The sequence below is a fragment of the Oryzias latipes genome, chromosome 6 (assembly GCF_053564925.1).
Source record: "Oryzias latipes strain Hd-rR chromosome 6, Olatipes_Hd-rR_3.1".
In the NCBI taxonomy this organism is placed as follows: Eukaryota; Metazoa; Chordata; class Actinopteri; order Beloniformes; family Adrianichthyidae; genus Oryzias; species Oryzias latipes.
The window spans coordinates 23,338,325-23,356,012 of NC_136242.1; the positions used below are offsets into that span (position 1 = coordinate 23,338,325).

Genomic DNA, 17,688 nt, shown 5'->3' on the forward strand with positions numbered 1-17,688 from the left:
TTTTCGCTGACGATGAGCCAAGCGAACATGCAATTTCATTCCCTGACATGAGATGGTGCTTAATGTAAATCAGAAATACCCCTGTACACAAGGTGGCGCTGCGCAACTTTACGCTTCTTAAAGTCGCTTTTCACTCAGAAGAAGAGAGCAAGTATTTACGCGCTTGTCAGAATCAAACAAAGAAAACATGAATATTACCAGCACCAGTAGCTCTAGCTCCAGTTCCAGCGATGAAGAAATTATTGTTCTGTTGAATGATGAAAGACGCCGGAAAAGACGCCGATTTTGGGTACATCCCATAGTTACGAGAAGAGAAGAACATGGGGAGTAGTACTGGTACAAGAGCTGAAAATGTATCATGAGCGTTTTCGGGGATATTTTAGAATGTCTGTCAGTGAGTGCATCTTCTTCGTCTTATTTCTTCGGGGAAGTGTAGACGCTACTTGGCGTATATCTTCTTCGCCGTGATCTATGTGTGCTCAGCAAGACAGTTTTGTGTTTGAGCGCCCCCAAGTTGTGTTTTACTGTAACTTCAGAAGCTCCAGACACGTGTGCAAAAGCACCATTCTCATTGGTCGTATAGTTTTTGACACGGCGCGTCAAACCAAAAAAACAAACCCGAGGCGTTTTTACAAAAATGACGCTTTTAGATGCGGCGTTTTTCGTGTCGGTGTGCACACTCACATTGGTGCCCTTTGTTTAGTCACTAGCCGTTAAAAGTCGGCGAATATCGCGCGCGAAATTCGTCCAGGTGTGTACAGGCCTGTAAGCTGAACTTTGGGAAACGAAAATGTAAATTAATTTGCCATTCAATTTTGTTTGTACACATATTGAATTCACATTTGATTATCTTGCAAGAAATACAAGAAATCCGGAAAGCCTCACATGAACTGTTCAGTACCCAGGTATTTATCTCTGAGTCATACTGGTTGAAGTTTTGGCAAAAGATGCCCCGAATCGATTTTAGATCAGAAAATCAGATCAAATCGGATCGTTCAAAATGAATCAATATCGTCTATGAATCTTATCAGCAACCAAAAATTAGGATATGAATCAAATTGTAACCCCTAATTTATAATGAAAAGGGGAACTAAGGTGACAAGCAATTGATAAGTCTAGGTTGAAAAGGGCAAGAGGACTCCAGACACAAGACTGATGTACCCACATACCCGATACAAAAACAAGGAGGAGGAGCAATCTTATTACTCTAAGTCAAGTATGTACTGGGGATTTCTGCACGCTCATCTTCGAAAGAACGCCTTCAGTTAAAAGCGAGGGAGGGAGTGGTGCAGTCCCTGCCTCATCAGTATTCCAGTGAGAGAGAGAGTCAAATGAAAGGAGGAAACCTGAAGAAAAGAAGGCCTAACAAGGAAAAAAACAAAACAATGAGAGAGCTTTTTCTTTATGAACATCAAAGTCTAATGGAAAAAAGGAAGTGGAACAAAGAAAAATGCTAGTGGTGAAGAATAAGAGAAGGAAGAAGGGGCGTGGATGCTGTAAATTACAGTGAATGGAGGAGGAGGAGGCTGCGGGGGGAAACCTACGAGGCTGACTCATAGGATTCCCTTTTCACTTTTCATCTCGTTTCCTCCCTTCCTGCATCTTTACAGACTTGAGGGAAGCTACCCTACATTCCACTTCCTTTAATCCACTTTTGCCTTTTTAATCTGACTCGCCATTTATGCTTTTTAGGTCTTTCTTCCTTTACTAATTCTTATATTTTCCTTTTTCTTTTCCTTTACTAATTCTTAAGTGAACACTAAAAAATATTTTCTCACAATTTTCATCACAAGAAGCTTTGATTGAGCCTTTTTTAAAATCTTGGCAAGATAGCTAATCCACTGAGCAGCAGTAAACATTCTAAAAACCTTTTCCATTAAAGAAAGGCGTTGACTAATAGGTTTGACAAAGGAATCAATATCATGTCGCTGTTGCAGATAAGTTGGTTTAGAAATATCAATGTCAAATGAACGTTGATGGATTATTCTTTATTGTTTAAGTCTCACACCAATTATCGTTCAATCTTTTTTTGAAGCATTGCCAGTGGTCTTTTAATTAAGATTATGCTGTTTATAGCCAAAATAAAGAAACCTGTATTGTTTTCTAGGACATAGTTTCTGCAGAACGGCAGTAGTTCATTAATTACTTAGTTCATTAGAAGTTTGCCTCTGATTTGTGGGCAGGACTGTTGGCATGGAGTGAGCCTCTTCTCATTTTCCTTTGTCAACACTCACTCCTGCTAGCTTATAGCCCCTCACAACCCCAACATAACATTACCAGTGCCACAAAAATACTAAGTACTATTTAAGTTATCCAGCGGTACAGTTCAGACCCAGATGCCAACTATGATGAGGAAAACCAAGACGTGTATGGATCCACGTGTCTTCAAATAGAAGGAGTGGAGAGGGAAGCTTGTGGCCAGCCAACTGTAGCACTTATGTCAAAACTACAGGCTTTTTCCAACATAATTTTTTCCTCTGCTCCTGATTCACACGATTTGAATAAATACATACTCAGAAACACAATTTTAAGCTTAATTTGTTTTATATCCTCCATCAAGAGCAAAATGCTACAAGAACATCTTAAACACAACAAAAACATGATTTTTATTTGAGTGGGTCTCTAAGAATATCAATGTTAAATGAATGTTGATGTTGAAGGATACTTCTTAATTGTTTAATAAAAGGGTTGTTTGACATATTGTACAGCTGGTTAAGAACACTATCTTGCCCACAGACTATAATAGTTACTTATTAATAATAATATTATTACACTTGCCTTTTTTTAACTAAGAAACTTATGAGTGTTGGAAAAGCGAAAGTGCATTTTTGTTACAGTGAAAAGATACTTAAAGTAAGAAAGTCAGACCTTCATAAAGGATCAGCTCAGCCGTGTTACGACACAAGCTTTATCGCATTTGCTAGAATCCTTTTTTCGCTACCACATCACCATTCCAGACCAAACTTTAAGTACAAGGCTGCAAAAGAAAGCGGCAGAGAATGCCCGTTGCAAACACTCATCTGAACAGTTCAGGTCAAAAATTGTCCGTCCTTTTGTACCCAAAAGAACAATTGTTAGTCAGAAGCATTTTGGGGCTTCTGTTGCATAATTACCGGGTATCTGTATCACTTAGTGGGTACCGTTTATGCAGCTGTGTTGCTGTTCATGTTTATTCATACGATGATTAATTCCACAACTGCTGTGTCTACTGTGTTTCTAATTAGCACTTTGTATGACGCTACAGCTCAGTTAAGTTAAATGCATGCTAACTAAACACTGCATTTATCTTTGAAGAGAAACAAAAAACAAGCAAAATAAGAACAGGTGGTGTGGTCAGCATGGAGCAGGTAGATGTGTGGGCAGGACTCTGCACCCCGCTGCGACTCTGATTGGACAACAGTGTCCTTGCCTGAGGCCTGTGACCCTGTCCAGTATCAATAATGCAGTTTTGGGAATTGATAATTATCTTAAAAACCTTGAACCAAAAATATTCCTTTAAAAAAGGCCAATCACTCAGTTTTAGAAAGCGAGTTTGAAATGCAACATCAAGACCATTAGAAAAAGGGTGAAGCAGAAAAATCCACATTTTTGACACTTTACTGAGTACATAGATCTGGGAGGAAATTCAATAACTCAGCAAGAAGCTTCAAGGTGGGTCCTTGTGCCAAATTTAGACTTTAATCAAAAACTGACAATTTTATTGTTGGAATTTGAACAAATAACTTAGTTTATATTATGTTTTAATGTTTAATCTCTTTTAATAAATTTTAATACCTGATACATAATTGAAACATGGATTTTAAAAAGCTAGGATTTTTCCAACCAGAACTCGTCAGTAATCTCGTCACCAAAAGATCTGGGGGGAAATTAAATTAATAATCTCTTAAATAAACAACTCGCTCATTTATAGAACATTTAAGAAGGTTTAAGAAACAATACAAAGCTGTGGAATTGGAAATAATACTATTGGATGACATATTAATATCCGATCTCAAATCTATCTACAATATCAGTACCAAAAAACAACTCCCCCCCCCAAAAAAAATCAAAAACAACAAAAAAACATTTTATTTACATAATAATTGGTTTTCATCCATCTCTAAATAACAGAAAACTCCATAATAGTAATATAAACTAAAACAACAGTATATTTATATATAAGGTAGTGACACGACAGCAAGACAAATGTTAAAAATTGTTTTCAAATAATATTTTTTCATTCACAAAGGCAGAATTTCATCAAGGGAAATGTTGGAGCTTTAGCACCTGTTGCTTGGCAACGAATGGATGCATGTACAGTACATGACAGAGTAAACAGTAGCAATTGTTGTTATTAAAGACCGCTGAGAAAAAGAATAAAATAAAACACAACAATGTATAGGTTTACTTTCAACTGTTTTGCAAAAGAAAATTTTAAAACAAGAAAAAAATTTTACTTAATGGTTTCAACTCTTTGAATGAGCCGCTAACAACAACAGACACTCCCTAAGCATGTGCACATCTGTAAACCTTGGTCCTAATAGCTGGTCCAGGTATGCTCTATTTGCCACTGAGCTGTTAATATTCCACACATACCGGTTGCAGCCAAACACCATTAATCATGTTTGTGAATGTCTAATCTCAACATTACTTGCACTGGTTTCATTTTCATGGCTGTCTGCAAGATTTATAATGGCGTTTGGTGAGGGCATATGTGGTGTGTGTGTGTGGGTGGGGGACACACACACACACACAACGACTATAATACACCGTTATGGAAGCACGCTCTCAAGTGTGTTACCTTGTTGAGGAGGGAAAAAATCCCAATCCAGCAGTTAATAGCTCTCATATGGTGGGAAGGGAGGGCATGCTGACATCCACATCTGATCATTTATGTTTTTTCACATGTGAACCTGAATTTGTGAGTTTCCACAAGTTCATGTAATATGTAGTTTTTTATGTGTATGACAGGGAGTGTATTGTGTGTCTGTATGATTGCACACAAGTGGGCAAAGAACTTGACCTAATTAAGGTGGCATGTGTCCTTATTTGTTACCATGGCAACAAAAAGTGGACTCTGAAGAGATGTCCAACTGGAGGATAAAAATCAGATTACCGGTATACCAATGAAGGGGAAAGCAGGTAGCCATACACAGACGAGAGCAAGAAAAGGGAACGCAAGTAAAGGGAACGCAAGAAGCGGCGAGGAAGACCTCGAGAACTTATTCTTGAAGTCTACCAAAGAATGATCATAACACACAACATGGCACACCAACACAGTCGTGAAAACAGACGAATAATAAAAATTGAATCAACTTATTAAATAACAAATACACTCTCATGTGAGACTCCTGTGGTTCACTGACAATCAGAGAGTGCTAAAGGACCAACGAAAGTCATTACTGAGAACTAACAGTCTGCTTGGAGAGCAGAATGTGGATGACCCTTCTGAATTGTGGACAACATGGCTGTTCCTCTAAATGCAAGCTGCCTAGAGACATTGTTTCCAGACAAGACTGCCAATCACAGTGAATACTCATAGTTATATGCTAAAAATTTAGAAGGAATTAGTCAGACATGATTTTTTCACCACACCTGGACAGATTATTACATAAAAGTATATAAAACTGTTAGCCCATTCTTGCTGTATTAAACTGATCTTAAAGAACTAAAAGTGAAGATTTTTTAAATCTGAGAGCTACGAACAGTTGTTTAACAATCAACAACATACTGTATTTGTAGAAAATAATATTCACTAAGAAAGTCAATTTATTTCCTATAAAAACAATGACACTTCTAAGAAAATTGGCATATTCTAACTAAGTAGATTTATTGGACACAACAAAATACATGTTAGATTCACATCCTTTATATGCAGCAGGAGAAAAATCCTGTTTTCATTCAGCTTCTCATTTTTCTGCCTAAGTAAGAAACAAAAGTCAAAGCTTTACCTTTACCATATTCATCATCAATGTCAGAGTAATCTTCTGCATCTTCATTGCATGGTGTGTCAGCTATAAGACATTCATCAATATTAGTATAAAACTTTTTTTCAAAATACAGCTTTGGAACTGTACATGCTACAGGTGTAAAAGCATAGCAACTAAAGTTAAGGTTAAAGCTTCCACTTCTGAATGTAACTACTACATGAAACGCACATTAAATAAAGCTAGAATACAAGAGCTCTCTTGTCTTTTACAGGGAAACTGGACTACTAGGACATTTAGGTTATTGGACACTGCCAGAAAACTATCTTGAGAAGCAAAATAAGAAAAAAGGAGGGAAAGGTCTAGTTAGGCTTGAATAGTAGACAGCACACTTAAAAGGAAAAAATAACCAAATTAGGTCAACAAATATTGAAATTGATTTCTGGTCATTTATGATTTATATCTTGCAGTGCACAAAACTAATAAATCTGCATGAAACAAAGTTGCTACGGGAGTATTTACCACAAAAATCTTCAGTATTTACCATTTGCGATCATGAAGTTGTCTGTGACTAGAAGTAAAAGAAGAAAAAGAAGAAATCTCTTTTGGGTAATAGTGCAGCAAAAATGGTTAAAGCGACTGTGGAAACATGTTTATCCAAGAAAATATCTCTTAAAAACTGACAACTAGCCATTACTCTAGCCTGAAAAAACAAAATGAGAGCAGGATGCAGCTTGTGTAACTTGCAAACATCCACTGCGTTTTGTTGTAAAAATGTTTTACCTTCTAGTAATGTGTTAATTTACACTAAATTAGGAGTACCTTTTACCAAAACTCAATTTTTGAATATTTCAAAAATAATGCTGGTTTAAAAAGTGTAAGTTTTGCTTTCATTTGTTACTGCGGTTTATATGACACAAAATAAGCAAAATCAACATTAAAGGGAGCTCTTTCTAGACAGGAGACAGTAGATTCTAGCATCAAGCATTTCTCTTGAGGAGAGATTGTCTTCATGTGACACTGCTAACTCACCAGCGTTCCAGCTAAATTTTTCCCTTTTTCACCTTAAACCACTAACTATATATGAGAACTGGACTAAGTGACCTCTCCCTTTTGGCCTATCAAATAGGAAGTACCCACACTGGCTCAAGGACGCAAAAATTCCATATTCTACTGAGAAATAAACAGATGTTACTCAGTCATTCTAGAAGTCAGAATAATCATTCTTGCTCTGCTACATTTTTAACATGTTTTTGCTAATCAATTTTTTTTCATGACACGAAGTTCCCCATACTGCTTGAAAATAAAACAAAATTTTCACTGGTTACCCCAATGGTTTTGCCTGTTTTAAGCTTTAAATTAAGTTTTTCTTAAACACTTTTGATTTAGGGTAAGATTTAGGATTAGGGTTAGGGTAAGTTGTATAATTTCTGCTTCAGACGCCTTTCTGTCTCCAGCCAGGTCCCTCTCAGTTATTTCAGTTATAAACTGGCCAATCAGATGCCTCAATAAAAATATGATGTGCCTCCTGGCCCCCACTTCAAACGTTCAAAACATTTGATTGACAAATTCTCCCAAGCCCAGTTTCGACTGGTAGAGGTGTGGACTACCAAAAAGCTCACTTCTGATTGGCTAGAGTGATTGTGATAGAATTGTTGACTCAGACCAATCACTGCTTCCTGACAATGATTGGTTCCAACATGAGGGCTTCTATATGAAAAAATAGCGGCTGAACTGACTTCATTTTGTTGGAGCTGGAAGTAAGGCATTTTCTATGGGTGACATCACACTGACTTGCTCCAGTTCTCTCATCTACAGTCAATGCCTTAAACCACAAATAAAAGTATCTTTGATTCATCATATTTGTTTTAGTTTTTGTGGGGTCTGCTCTGTCAGGACTATATATTCCATATGCCTTTTCCACAGAGAATATTGTTAACCTTCAAGGGCACTGCATGAAAATATTGCAGCTATCCTTGCATTGTTGGAGTTGTTAACCCACAAGTTGTTCTTAAAGGAAATGTCTACCTATTTTACACAAGAAAACGAATCCAAGTAAAAAAAAAAAAAATCAAAAGATCTATCGTCTATTGTAAGATTTACCTATTTTGATCTCATCGTAGAGTTGCTCCTCTGGAAAAGCTGCAGATTAACAAGGTGGTGTAGACATCAGCAGGAAACACAGACATGAGTGTGAAGGTGGCTCAAGGTTTAGGAATGAAGGCACTGTTAGCTGGACAGTACAAGTAAACTTTTATTTTGCAGACATACAAGTTCACCTACAAGAAACTAGTTTTGAGTCCTCAGTTTCTAGATTTATGTAATCTTTTCTTTCATTTGCCTTCCATCCTTCTGTTCTCCTTCAGACTGATCCCCATTACTGTTATCAACTCAACCATTCATGAATGCAAAAAGACTGAATACATTATGAATCAAACCATGGCTTATTCATCCTTAAAGGAAAAAAGACATCTGTGCCTAGTTCTCCTTCTCACAAATGATTATAATAAACTAATTACAAAAAAAATGGTTTAAAATGTAGACATTTAAGAAAAATATGCTAGTTAGGCAGTAAATTTAGGCTGCTTGCTGACCCTTTCTTGAGGGATGTGCTTCTTAACCCTTGTGCTATTTTAGATGACCCCTCCCTTACATTGACGTGTTCTTCCTACCATGACAAAGGTGGATAAAGGTGGAAAGGTTTCATGTAATCCATGGACACCAGTGAAGATCACAAATCATTGAAGAAAAAAAGGTTCTAGTGGGTCTAGATGACCCAACTCCCAATGTTAAAGTGCCTAGGATAGCACAAGGGTTAATGTATATAAAGGTATAGAGTATGCAACAGAGTACCGGTAGTCATTATGTTGGTCAGTGTTGCATAACAAAGCCAGATGGTCTACTTGGCTCAGCCATGGCACCAGTAGCCATGACACTGTCAACTTGTCCCCTGCGTGGCAGACAGGAGAAAAGGGCTAAACTGTAAGAGTTCATATTTGTAACAGGGTTATGGGTTCAATAGCACCAACAGAAACGCTGATGTATCCAGGAGGCAGAGGGATGAGACGGCGCACTCAAATAATAAAATCCGCACTAACCCTGGTGTCAACATCAGAATACATCTCATTCACAGAAAATGTAATATTCTTCAGTCTACCTTAGGAAAAAGAAAATGTAGCTTTATTTAACTATTTAATTTTTCATATGTGATTTATTTAGGCATATGATTGGGGTTCAGTGAGGCTAAAGCAAATCTGTGATGTGCCTCAAAAAATATTCTAAAGCCCTACAGAAAAGGTAAAATAAACACTTAAAGGAATTAAAACAAAAACAGGAAGAGACTGTGAGAGAGTATGTGTGTGTGTTTATTGAGGCTATTTGTACAAAATCAAAATTCTAATTCCAATAATCTGCACATCCTGTTCCTCTGTAGATCTGAAGGCAACATACGAGGTCACAGCATGAGTGCAGGGACTCTAGCTTTTCTGAGGACATGAGGGAATTGTTTCCATTAAGCTAATGTGGATTTGATCCACAGTGGTGCATGTAAAGTGGCATGATGTAAGGGTGTGGGGTCAGAGTGGAACAGGGTGTCTGTGGACAAGTGATAAGAAGCAAGGGGAGGAAGGAGAATAATTGTATATGCAGGGAAGAAACACTCTTAGAAATAGGGAAAAACACACCATATGTATGCACAACTACAAACCATGAGCAAAGGAGACCTGTTTGAATATGCAAGACCTCTTCTTGCAGTAATCAAAGATTTGCAGTAAGAGCATACACATCTCACAGGAGGATTCAAACAGGGCCAAACACTAATTGCTTAACTGTAGGTGTGGGGTTGACACACAGAGGTGTGTGAGAGAGATACTGGGGTGAGAAGTATATTATGGAGTTTACCTTCTACGTCATTACAGTCAAAGTCTTGAGTGAAGCATGAATGGAGACAAAAGCACACACAAACACATGAAAGTAAAGCCGTTAAATAAAGGTGATAATTGCACATTTGAAAAAAAAAAATTGAATGAGGTGATAATCTGCAATGCCAAATTTGGACCGCATTGAAATGCCTTCCAGACTCCATAAGTGGTTTGCACCAAGTTCATGAAAAAGTCCTGTGGTATTTGCATCTTAACAACACAAAGCAAAGGAGTGTTTGTTTTTTCAATCTTTGCAACAAACCCAACTTTCATTTTCCTGTAGGCAAAACATTGCCATGGTCTTCCAAGGAAGTCCTAAACACTAGCAGGGAAGATGGACATTTGCTGGAATGCTATGAAACATAGATTACGCAGCGGCAACAATGTCCAGGTGTGGGACCTGCAACAGTAGATGATATGGAGCAAAAAATACAAGTTACACTAATAAGGAAAAAGCAACCCAACAGCTGAAAACTTACCTTTGACTCGCTCCCCACGGTTAAGCTGGATCTCCCCCTCCCCTTGTGGCGTATAAGGCTTGACTACAATGAAAGTACGTCCTGGGACGGCACTGTAGAGTTTCCTTTTGGGCCCACGCGTTCCCGTTAGAGCTGGAGGAGTGTGATGGGGTGGGCTTGGGTCTCGATGCACTGAGCCGGGGCTGTAAACAAACACATATGTTACTGTAGTGATTCCCGGGAGCTGGTAACTGAAGCCCGTGGTCACCGACATGTTTGTCAGTGGGACAGCAGCGTGGTGACAACCCCTGGTTATTATTGTAGCCAGGGAGGGATTCATAGAAAAGGCCAAGAGTCTACCAATCGACAGTCAGTGATGTGAAGAAAAGTCATGAGAGGAAATTACATTTCTCCGCACCAGTCTTTCCCCCTTTTAGTTTTCCCTGTTCCTCCCTCAAAAGCCAATTTTCCTTTTGCTCTCTGTTACCTTCTCCCTCTATCTCTTCCCTTTTCCTCGCATCCTATTAGAGGTAGGAGAAAAAAAATGTATTGGCAAATGGAACCGCACTATATCCTTTCTTGCGAGGGTCTGGCAGGTCCATCGGGAAGTGGCTTTTAGTTAAACACATCCTTAGTTTGGGCTCCAGCAAAAGTCCCCTGCAGAGACAGACAGAAATCCCCAGTATATCCCATGTTCCAGAAGCTCCAGGCTGCTTTACGGATCTATCCTCGTCCTTGAGTCCTGGTTCTCCAGCTGTGGAGGAGAGAGTTTAGGTCTGATCCCTAACTCCCGCTCCCTCTCCCAGGAGTCATGCCGCGTCTGCCTCTCCTCTCCCCTCCACCCCTCACACATATGCTGACAGACACTCACACACACGCTGGCAATGCTGCTGCTGCTGCGCACCGTGGCTCTCCTCCCCTTTGACTGCTTGCTCGCACTCAAACACCACGAACCCTCTGTGTGCATTCTAACTGTGCACAAACACAGACAGCCCCCTCAGCTGCCGCTAACATTGCACCTTCACAAGCAGGGCACACAGAACCAGCAGCATGTCTCTGACACACAAGTCCCACATCACGATCGATCTCCTTAAGCCTGTCTGCTCGACAGCGTGCATGTGCCACGGCTCCTTGAGGAAGGCTGAGTTTAGTATGTGTGCGGCATGGGGGGAGGGTGGGAGGCGCCGTGGCGGAGGGGTGGCAAAAAGCTCCATTATGCCTAATTGTCGCTGCTCACTCTCTTTCTCTGAATCACAGCCCTCTTTCTTTCACTCAGATCCATTTTCCCCCATGCCACTCATTCATCCCTCTGTTTTTCCACATTTCTTCGCACTGCATCTTCATCCTCTTGTCTCTCTGTCAAGCAATGAATTCTAATCCAGCGGCAGAGCTCCGCCTTGCATTCATTCATCTCCTCTGCGCTGTCCGTGTAAGTGGCGTTCAGTCTCATTCTGCTGTTTTTTCTGTTAAAGCTTTGAGTCATTTTTCAAATATTCATCACAAACTCATGCATTACCTTTGTTCATTAATTAATGAAAGCTATTAATTATGTTATTTACGCGTAGATAATGTACATGTTAGGGCAGCAAGATATGAGGAAAACTCGCAATTTTGGTATATTAGTGATCAATATTGCGATGACGACATAACTTGCGATACATGAACAAATAGCAAAAAAACTAAATACATAATATCCATTTAAATGCAACAGTTTAATTTAAACAAGAGTCAAAATAACTTAAATTACACTCCAAATGACCCTAGTCTACATAGGAGGCAAACATCTAACATAAAAGGGCTCCATTCAATTGGTCATCAACATGAAGGGCTCCATTCAGTTGGTCAAATGCATAATTGGATTTATTTGATTTGTTAAATACTTCAAGCTGCCATAAAATTGTTTTGACACATTTAAGGTTACCATTTATCACAATTTTTGCCGACTTTTGCGATATGCGTATTGCACAGCTTGATATTGCGATAACCACGAGTTTTTGATTTATTGTGCAGGACTAGTACACAGTACACATATCTATATTTTTGTCTGTTGGATCAGAACAGAAAATACTTAGATATGTCTGCCTACAAGGACTTGATTATGTGCTTCGTTAAATCAATTTTATGCAACTTTTTTCTATGTCTTTTCTGTCATTCATTTTGTATTGCTGATACTAATATTCACCTGATTCTACACTTCTGCCTCATATATCTTTCTGTCTACCTTGGTGTTAGTTATCCCCTTATCTTCATAATCTGTTTTTTGCCCTTTAAAATTTGTTACAGAGTTAGCCAACCCTTCGGCTGCGCTAGTCCTTCAAAACTTTACTTTGTTGAAACAGTTTCAGAATGACATTTGTTTTTTAGAAATGTGCACACAATGGTTGCTAAAATATGGAGGGTTGTTTTGCTAAGCCTATGTATGACTCAACACCACATACATGGATCACTGAATGCTTGGAGCTATACAACATCAACAGGACTCTAAGAGCATTCATTGCAAACTTAAAGAGATTGGGGAAAACCACTCTTGAGACTAACAGTAAGCTACTTGCACAAATGACAATTAAACATGACATAAACTAACGAGATACTCTGTGTCCACCAGTGTTTTGCATAGGTCTGAAACTCCTCTGCCAAATAATATACTGGTCATGGATACTGATCAATCACCTCCTCTACATGGGTTATATCAAGCTATCCTCTATGAGCAAAGGGGACATTGACTCCCTGATCCACACCACCAGAGTCTACAGCACTGACATGGGGATAAAAAATGCTGTCTGTGGTAGAGCCTGAGAGAGCAGATTTCCAGATACATGCTGACACGTTGGTAATGGAAAACCCACTAGACATTGTGGTAGTGGAGAAAAAAAACAGAAGAAAGCTGTTTTGATGGACAAAGTGGTGGCGACGTCAGGAAGAAGGAAAATGAGAAACCGAAGAATTACCAGGGACTCCGGAAAGAACTGGAGAAAGCTTGGATGGTCAGATCACTCGGGGTAGTAAACTCCAAACCGGAGGAGTGGCAGATCTTTGGAAAAAACCCTCAAACATCTCAGTCCAGAAAGGCGCAGTTCTAGGAACAGCTAAGATACTGGACATCCTCTGGTAGAGGATCCGATCTTGGGTGAGAAACCATCCAAGGAGGGTGAGAAGGAATCTTTTTTTTTTTTTTTATGTAAACCATGCACTCTCTACAGTTGTGTGATCAGCCTAATGTTTGCTGCTCTCTGAAACACAACTAGTTATAGCTGGACACGCATGGTTTTAAGTGTCAAACAGGATTGAGAAGGTAGAACTAGATTGCTTTTGGTACCTGTTAACAGTTTTTACTGAATGCAATGAGATGTTATTGTACTTTTTAAGCAGAGGTGGATATCACTGCCAAAATACTGAATCGATTCAATTTAAATTCACAATTTTATAATTTTATTAAAACATTTTTGAATAGGCTTTAATTTATTTGTCAAATTTCCAGTCAAAAAGTTATTTTGTTTGGTAATAAAAAATCAGCTTTCACATAATAGTGATTTAAACAGAGGAAAAGTGAAACTTGAATTCATAAAAGAAGACATTCTTAAGTTCAAACTGAAAAAAGAGAGCAATTTTTGCCTGAAAACTATACAAGTATTTGCTTTAAAGGAATAAAAATACATGGAGTTAAATAATCAATAATATATTTCAAAGTGAAAATTGATTTGATTTGATTTAAAACATTTTTTTAAAACCAGCCCCACTTAAAAGGTATAAACAACTTCATTTTGTCATTTTATGAAAATCAAATATAGTCCTTCAACAGGATTAGACCTCTGTTCAATTTTAATATCAAATAAAAAAATGTATCAATTGTCCCAAACAAAAAGTCCCTTGGCTCTTCACACTTTTATGTCCCCGCAGCAGGGATTAGTATCACAGCCATAAACGGGATCCTTTTCATGTTTATTTAATTATTTTATAGCCTCTTCTCGATTTCAGGGATTTTAAAATATAGTTTCCAGCGATTTTGTTCATTCTGTCAACGCGCCCTTTGAAATTAGACTAAATGACTGAGAGTGAAGACTCATTTTTATACCTGCAGTGACCACAGAGCAAAAATGCTGTCTAAGGATTTCTAATTAATTTTAATATCTCTGCTTTTGTTAAAGGTTGAACATATTTTTGAAAAAATGTCCAGCTTATTTGAATTGTGTTTTTGTGAGTTTTTACTATTCTAAATTTGATAGATTTTACAGCAGCAGGACTTTTATTTATTTATTTATTTTTCATAAATACTAGAATTTTGAACATTAAGTCTTTACGAATGCTGCTTGCTAGACGGATTAGGGTGATAAACATCTTTTCCTGTCACCTGCTTTTGTTTTGCCCTCTCCTTCCCTTAAGTGTGCCTCATTAACAGTGGCTCCAATGAAAGGAAGATGCAAGATCCAAACACACCATATTACAGACACATTCACACACAAACACACACACTTAAATTGGAATGTAGTCTGCAACAGGAGTGCCTATGTTTCCTAGGACACCATCCTTATTTCTGTAACCCTGGCAACAGACAACAAAAGAGCAGAAGTGCTCAACAAACAGACCAATTAACCAATAAGAGAAAATTATACAAAATACAATAAATACATTAAATTAAACATGTCATATGTTATATAAATGTTTTCTCTATGATCAATACAAAGAGTCGATTATTTTTTACTCTTATTAATAATTAATAATCTAATTTTTAATTAAAAGCACAAATTTGGGGAAGAAACAAAAAATAAAAAATAAAAAAATCATTCAACCAGTGAGGAGAAAAGGACATTTTCTGGATGTTGACCAAAGACTTGACCAAAAATTAACCTTCCAGCTGACAGCTGACAGTTTCACCTACTGAGTCCACAGCTGCCCAACTTTGTAAGTTTCACAAATCTAACAAGAACAAATTCTGCGGATGTGTAAAATAAATGAAAGGCGAATGTTTGTGTGACAACTATTAGATCACTAATTAGACCCTCAAAAATACATTTTAACATTTGCACAGCTTGTTAAAGAGCATGACTGGCTTGGTTTATTTACCTGTTGCTAATCAAATGCTCCCATAAATCTGAAGATGCACCTGCAAATGTCCCTCAATGCCATTTTCGCAGATGCAATCAAACCGCTTGACTGAAACATTTTCTCACATGAATGGCTTGGCTTCTCAGGTAAGTATCTCGTCATCAAGTAGCCCATCTCTCGGAGGTGAAATGCACTCAATATAAGTGCGGCCATAATCAGCATCACACTTTGCATTCTAATGATAATCAGTTTGTCCTTGCCTTGCTGCACATGGATGAATAAACATCCCCTTGTCCTTTCTTACGTAAAGTTTTTGCAGTTAATGAAGAGAAAGTACAATGTAAACTTCACTCAGCGCCTTGACGTTTTTGAGATAATGAACCTAAATGTTCAAAAAACACTTTAACAGCAAAAACCTGGGATAATCTTAATCTACTTGTTTTGCAGAATCATGGAGCAATGTGCACACCAATGAAGAAGGAAGTGTTGGTGAAATCAGCTTTTGCCTTGGCTCTTGACCAGCCAAGCTAATTTCACACTCCCCTGGCACCGCTCATGCCTCTGGAGTAACTGTGGGCACGAACAGAAGGTCAGGGAGAGAAATCAAGAAAAACAGTGGAGACATTTAAATGAAATATTCCAATCCCATTTGGGTGCAGGATCTGACCATGAAGACCATCTGGTCTATGTGGAATTATGGTACGCTCTTTTTATTTATTTTAAGGTTTTAGGCTGATCCACAGAGAGAGTAAGGCATCCTACTTCCAAGATGGGAAGGTATTTAGGCCAGAACACAGCAGTCATAGTAAGTTGAGTGTCTTTGTTTCCCTTTCACTGTTCTATTTTGTCCCCTTTTTGACTCCAAAACCAACCTTGTGCTGAGTAAACACAGCACAAAAAATATCAATCTGTCATGGCAGATAGACACAGCATCAAGGTTAACATTGTGAAGAACCTCCTTTTCTAGAATTATCTTTGAAGCAGGACATTTAAAAATATTGGACCTTATTACCGTTAAATCAATAGTTTTTTTTTTTTTCAAGCAATGAAGTGAATTGTAAATTAAAGATCTTCAGAACCCCTGCAGATGAGAAGTGAATCCAATGGAGTACCTTGCCTTTGTCTTAATGACCCACAGGGGAGAGATTATCCATATGGCTTACAGCTATTTGCACACACTGTATAAACACTAGAGGATGTTTGAAAAAGGGGCTGAAAATAAAGTCTTGATTTTATTTTTTAATCTATGCTATTCCTCCACACTTATTTAATGCACTGGGGGATTCCTGTAAGACATCCGTTAGTCAGACATCTGGGGATCATTGCAGTTAAGATGGGAAGTTATGTAACTGCATCTGCGCACATATTTGGCTTTCACTATGTTCACGAACTGGTAGAAAGCAGGTTATATGAACATGCAACAGTCAACTTGAAGAAAAAAAAAACGTGTTTGCCTTGGGCTCCTTAAGCTAATCTGGTATATTTATAGAGTAACCCCAATCTGTCATTTTGCTTAATTGTTACTGTTTATCAGGGTAGATGTTATCTATTAGACTTCATTAATTCACACACTAAACTTGGTTGATCTTTTTCAGCAACAAAAAAAGTTATGTCATACCTTTTCTAGAGCAACATAACCTCAAAGGAGAACAGACAGACCGAATAAACTTTACAGTTGTGATTAAGCGTGGACGTCCTGCACTCACGCTGCACAAATGAAATATCTTACAATGTCTTTTTCCTATTTTAGTTCAAATTAACTTTTTTTATTTAATAAAATTACTTCAAAGGAAATAAATTACTGATACATTAAGAGATTTTTTTGCCCACAAGTTGCTTAATCTTGTTGCGTTGGCAGATTTTTTAGTCCATTTCAAGTAAAAATTTTACATATTTACAGTGTATTTTACAAAAGATCATGACAACTAACTGAGTTTTGACATTATTGTGTCTTAAATATGGTAAAGTGAGTTATTTAGACTAGAAGCTAGACAAATACTCTTGGTTACATTTAGAGTTTTTGCAGTGTACACATTGTGTTCACATTACACAGTGAGAGGAAATAAACTTTGTGCGTGTTCAGGTAAAAACATATAAGACATTGACCTCAAGTTTCACCTGATTTATCAGCGCAGTAAGAAAACAGCTTTGTAAGCTGTCTCAAGTCTTCTTCTGACAGTAAATGTCTCACAAAAGTTGCTTCTACTAGAATTTACAAAAATATTCTTGTGTTTTCAGAAAAGTTATCAAAATCAAGACGGCAAGAGGAACAAACCCAAAATCCCACTGTGATGAAAATGGTGTTTTTGGTGTTTTTAACATGTTCTTCTGGCCTTTTTCTAATGATGAAGGACATATATC

The 17,688-nt window shown here is 37.9% G+C and overlaps 1 protein-coding gene across 9 annotated transcripts in view; it reads right to left on the reverse strand.

The window, feature by feature from the left end:
* shank3a (SH3 and multiple ankyrin repeat domains 3a) overlaps nucleotides 1–17,688 on the reverse strand; it is a 210,875-nt gene that overhangs the window by 55,174 nt on the left and 138,013 nt on the right. For 4 of the 9 annotated variants that reach the window (XR_002873416.2, XM_023955918.2, XM_023955923.2 and 1 more), the window contains exons 12-16: nucleotides 10,306–10,487; nucleotides 9,807–9,830; nucleotides 8,010–8,048; nucleotides 6,451–6,477; nucleotides 5,931–5,993 (exon numbers count right to left, since the gene is read on the reverse strand). Coding sequence is in view for 8 of the 9 variants with exons in the window: in XM_023955918.2 (XP_023811686.1) it covers nucleotides 5,931–5,993; nucleotides 6,451–6,477; nucleotides 8,010–8,048; nucleotides 9,807–9,830; nucleotides 10,306–10,487 (335 nt within the window). In the remaining variant the exon portion in view is untranslated. The remainder of the gene's footprint in view (nucleotides 1–5,930; nucleotides 5,994–6,450; nucleotides 6,478–8,009; nucleotides 8,049–9,806; nucleotides 9,831–10,305; nucleotides 10,488–17,688) is intronic. The other 5 variants (XM_023955921.2, XM_023955920.2, XM_078948858.1 and 2 more) reach the window with 2 other exon arrangements.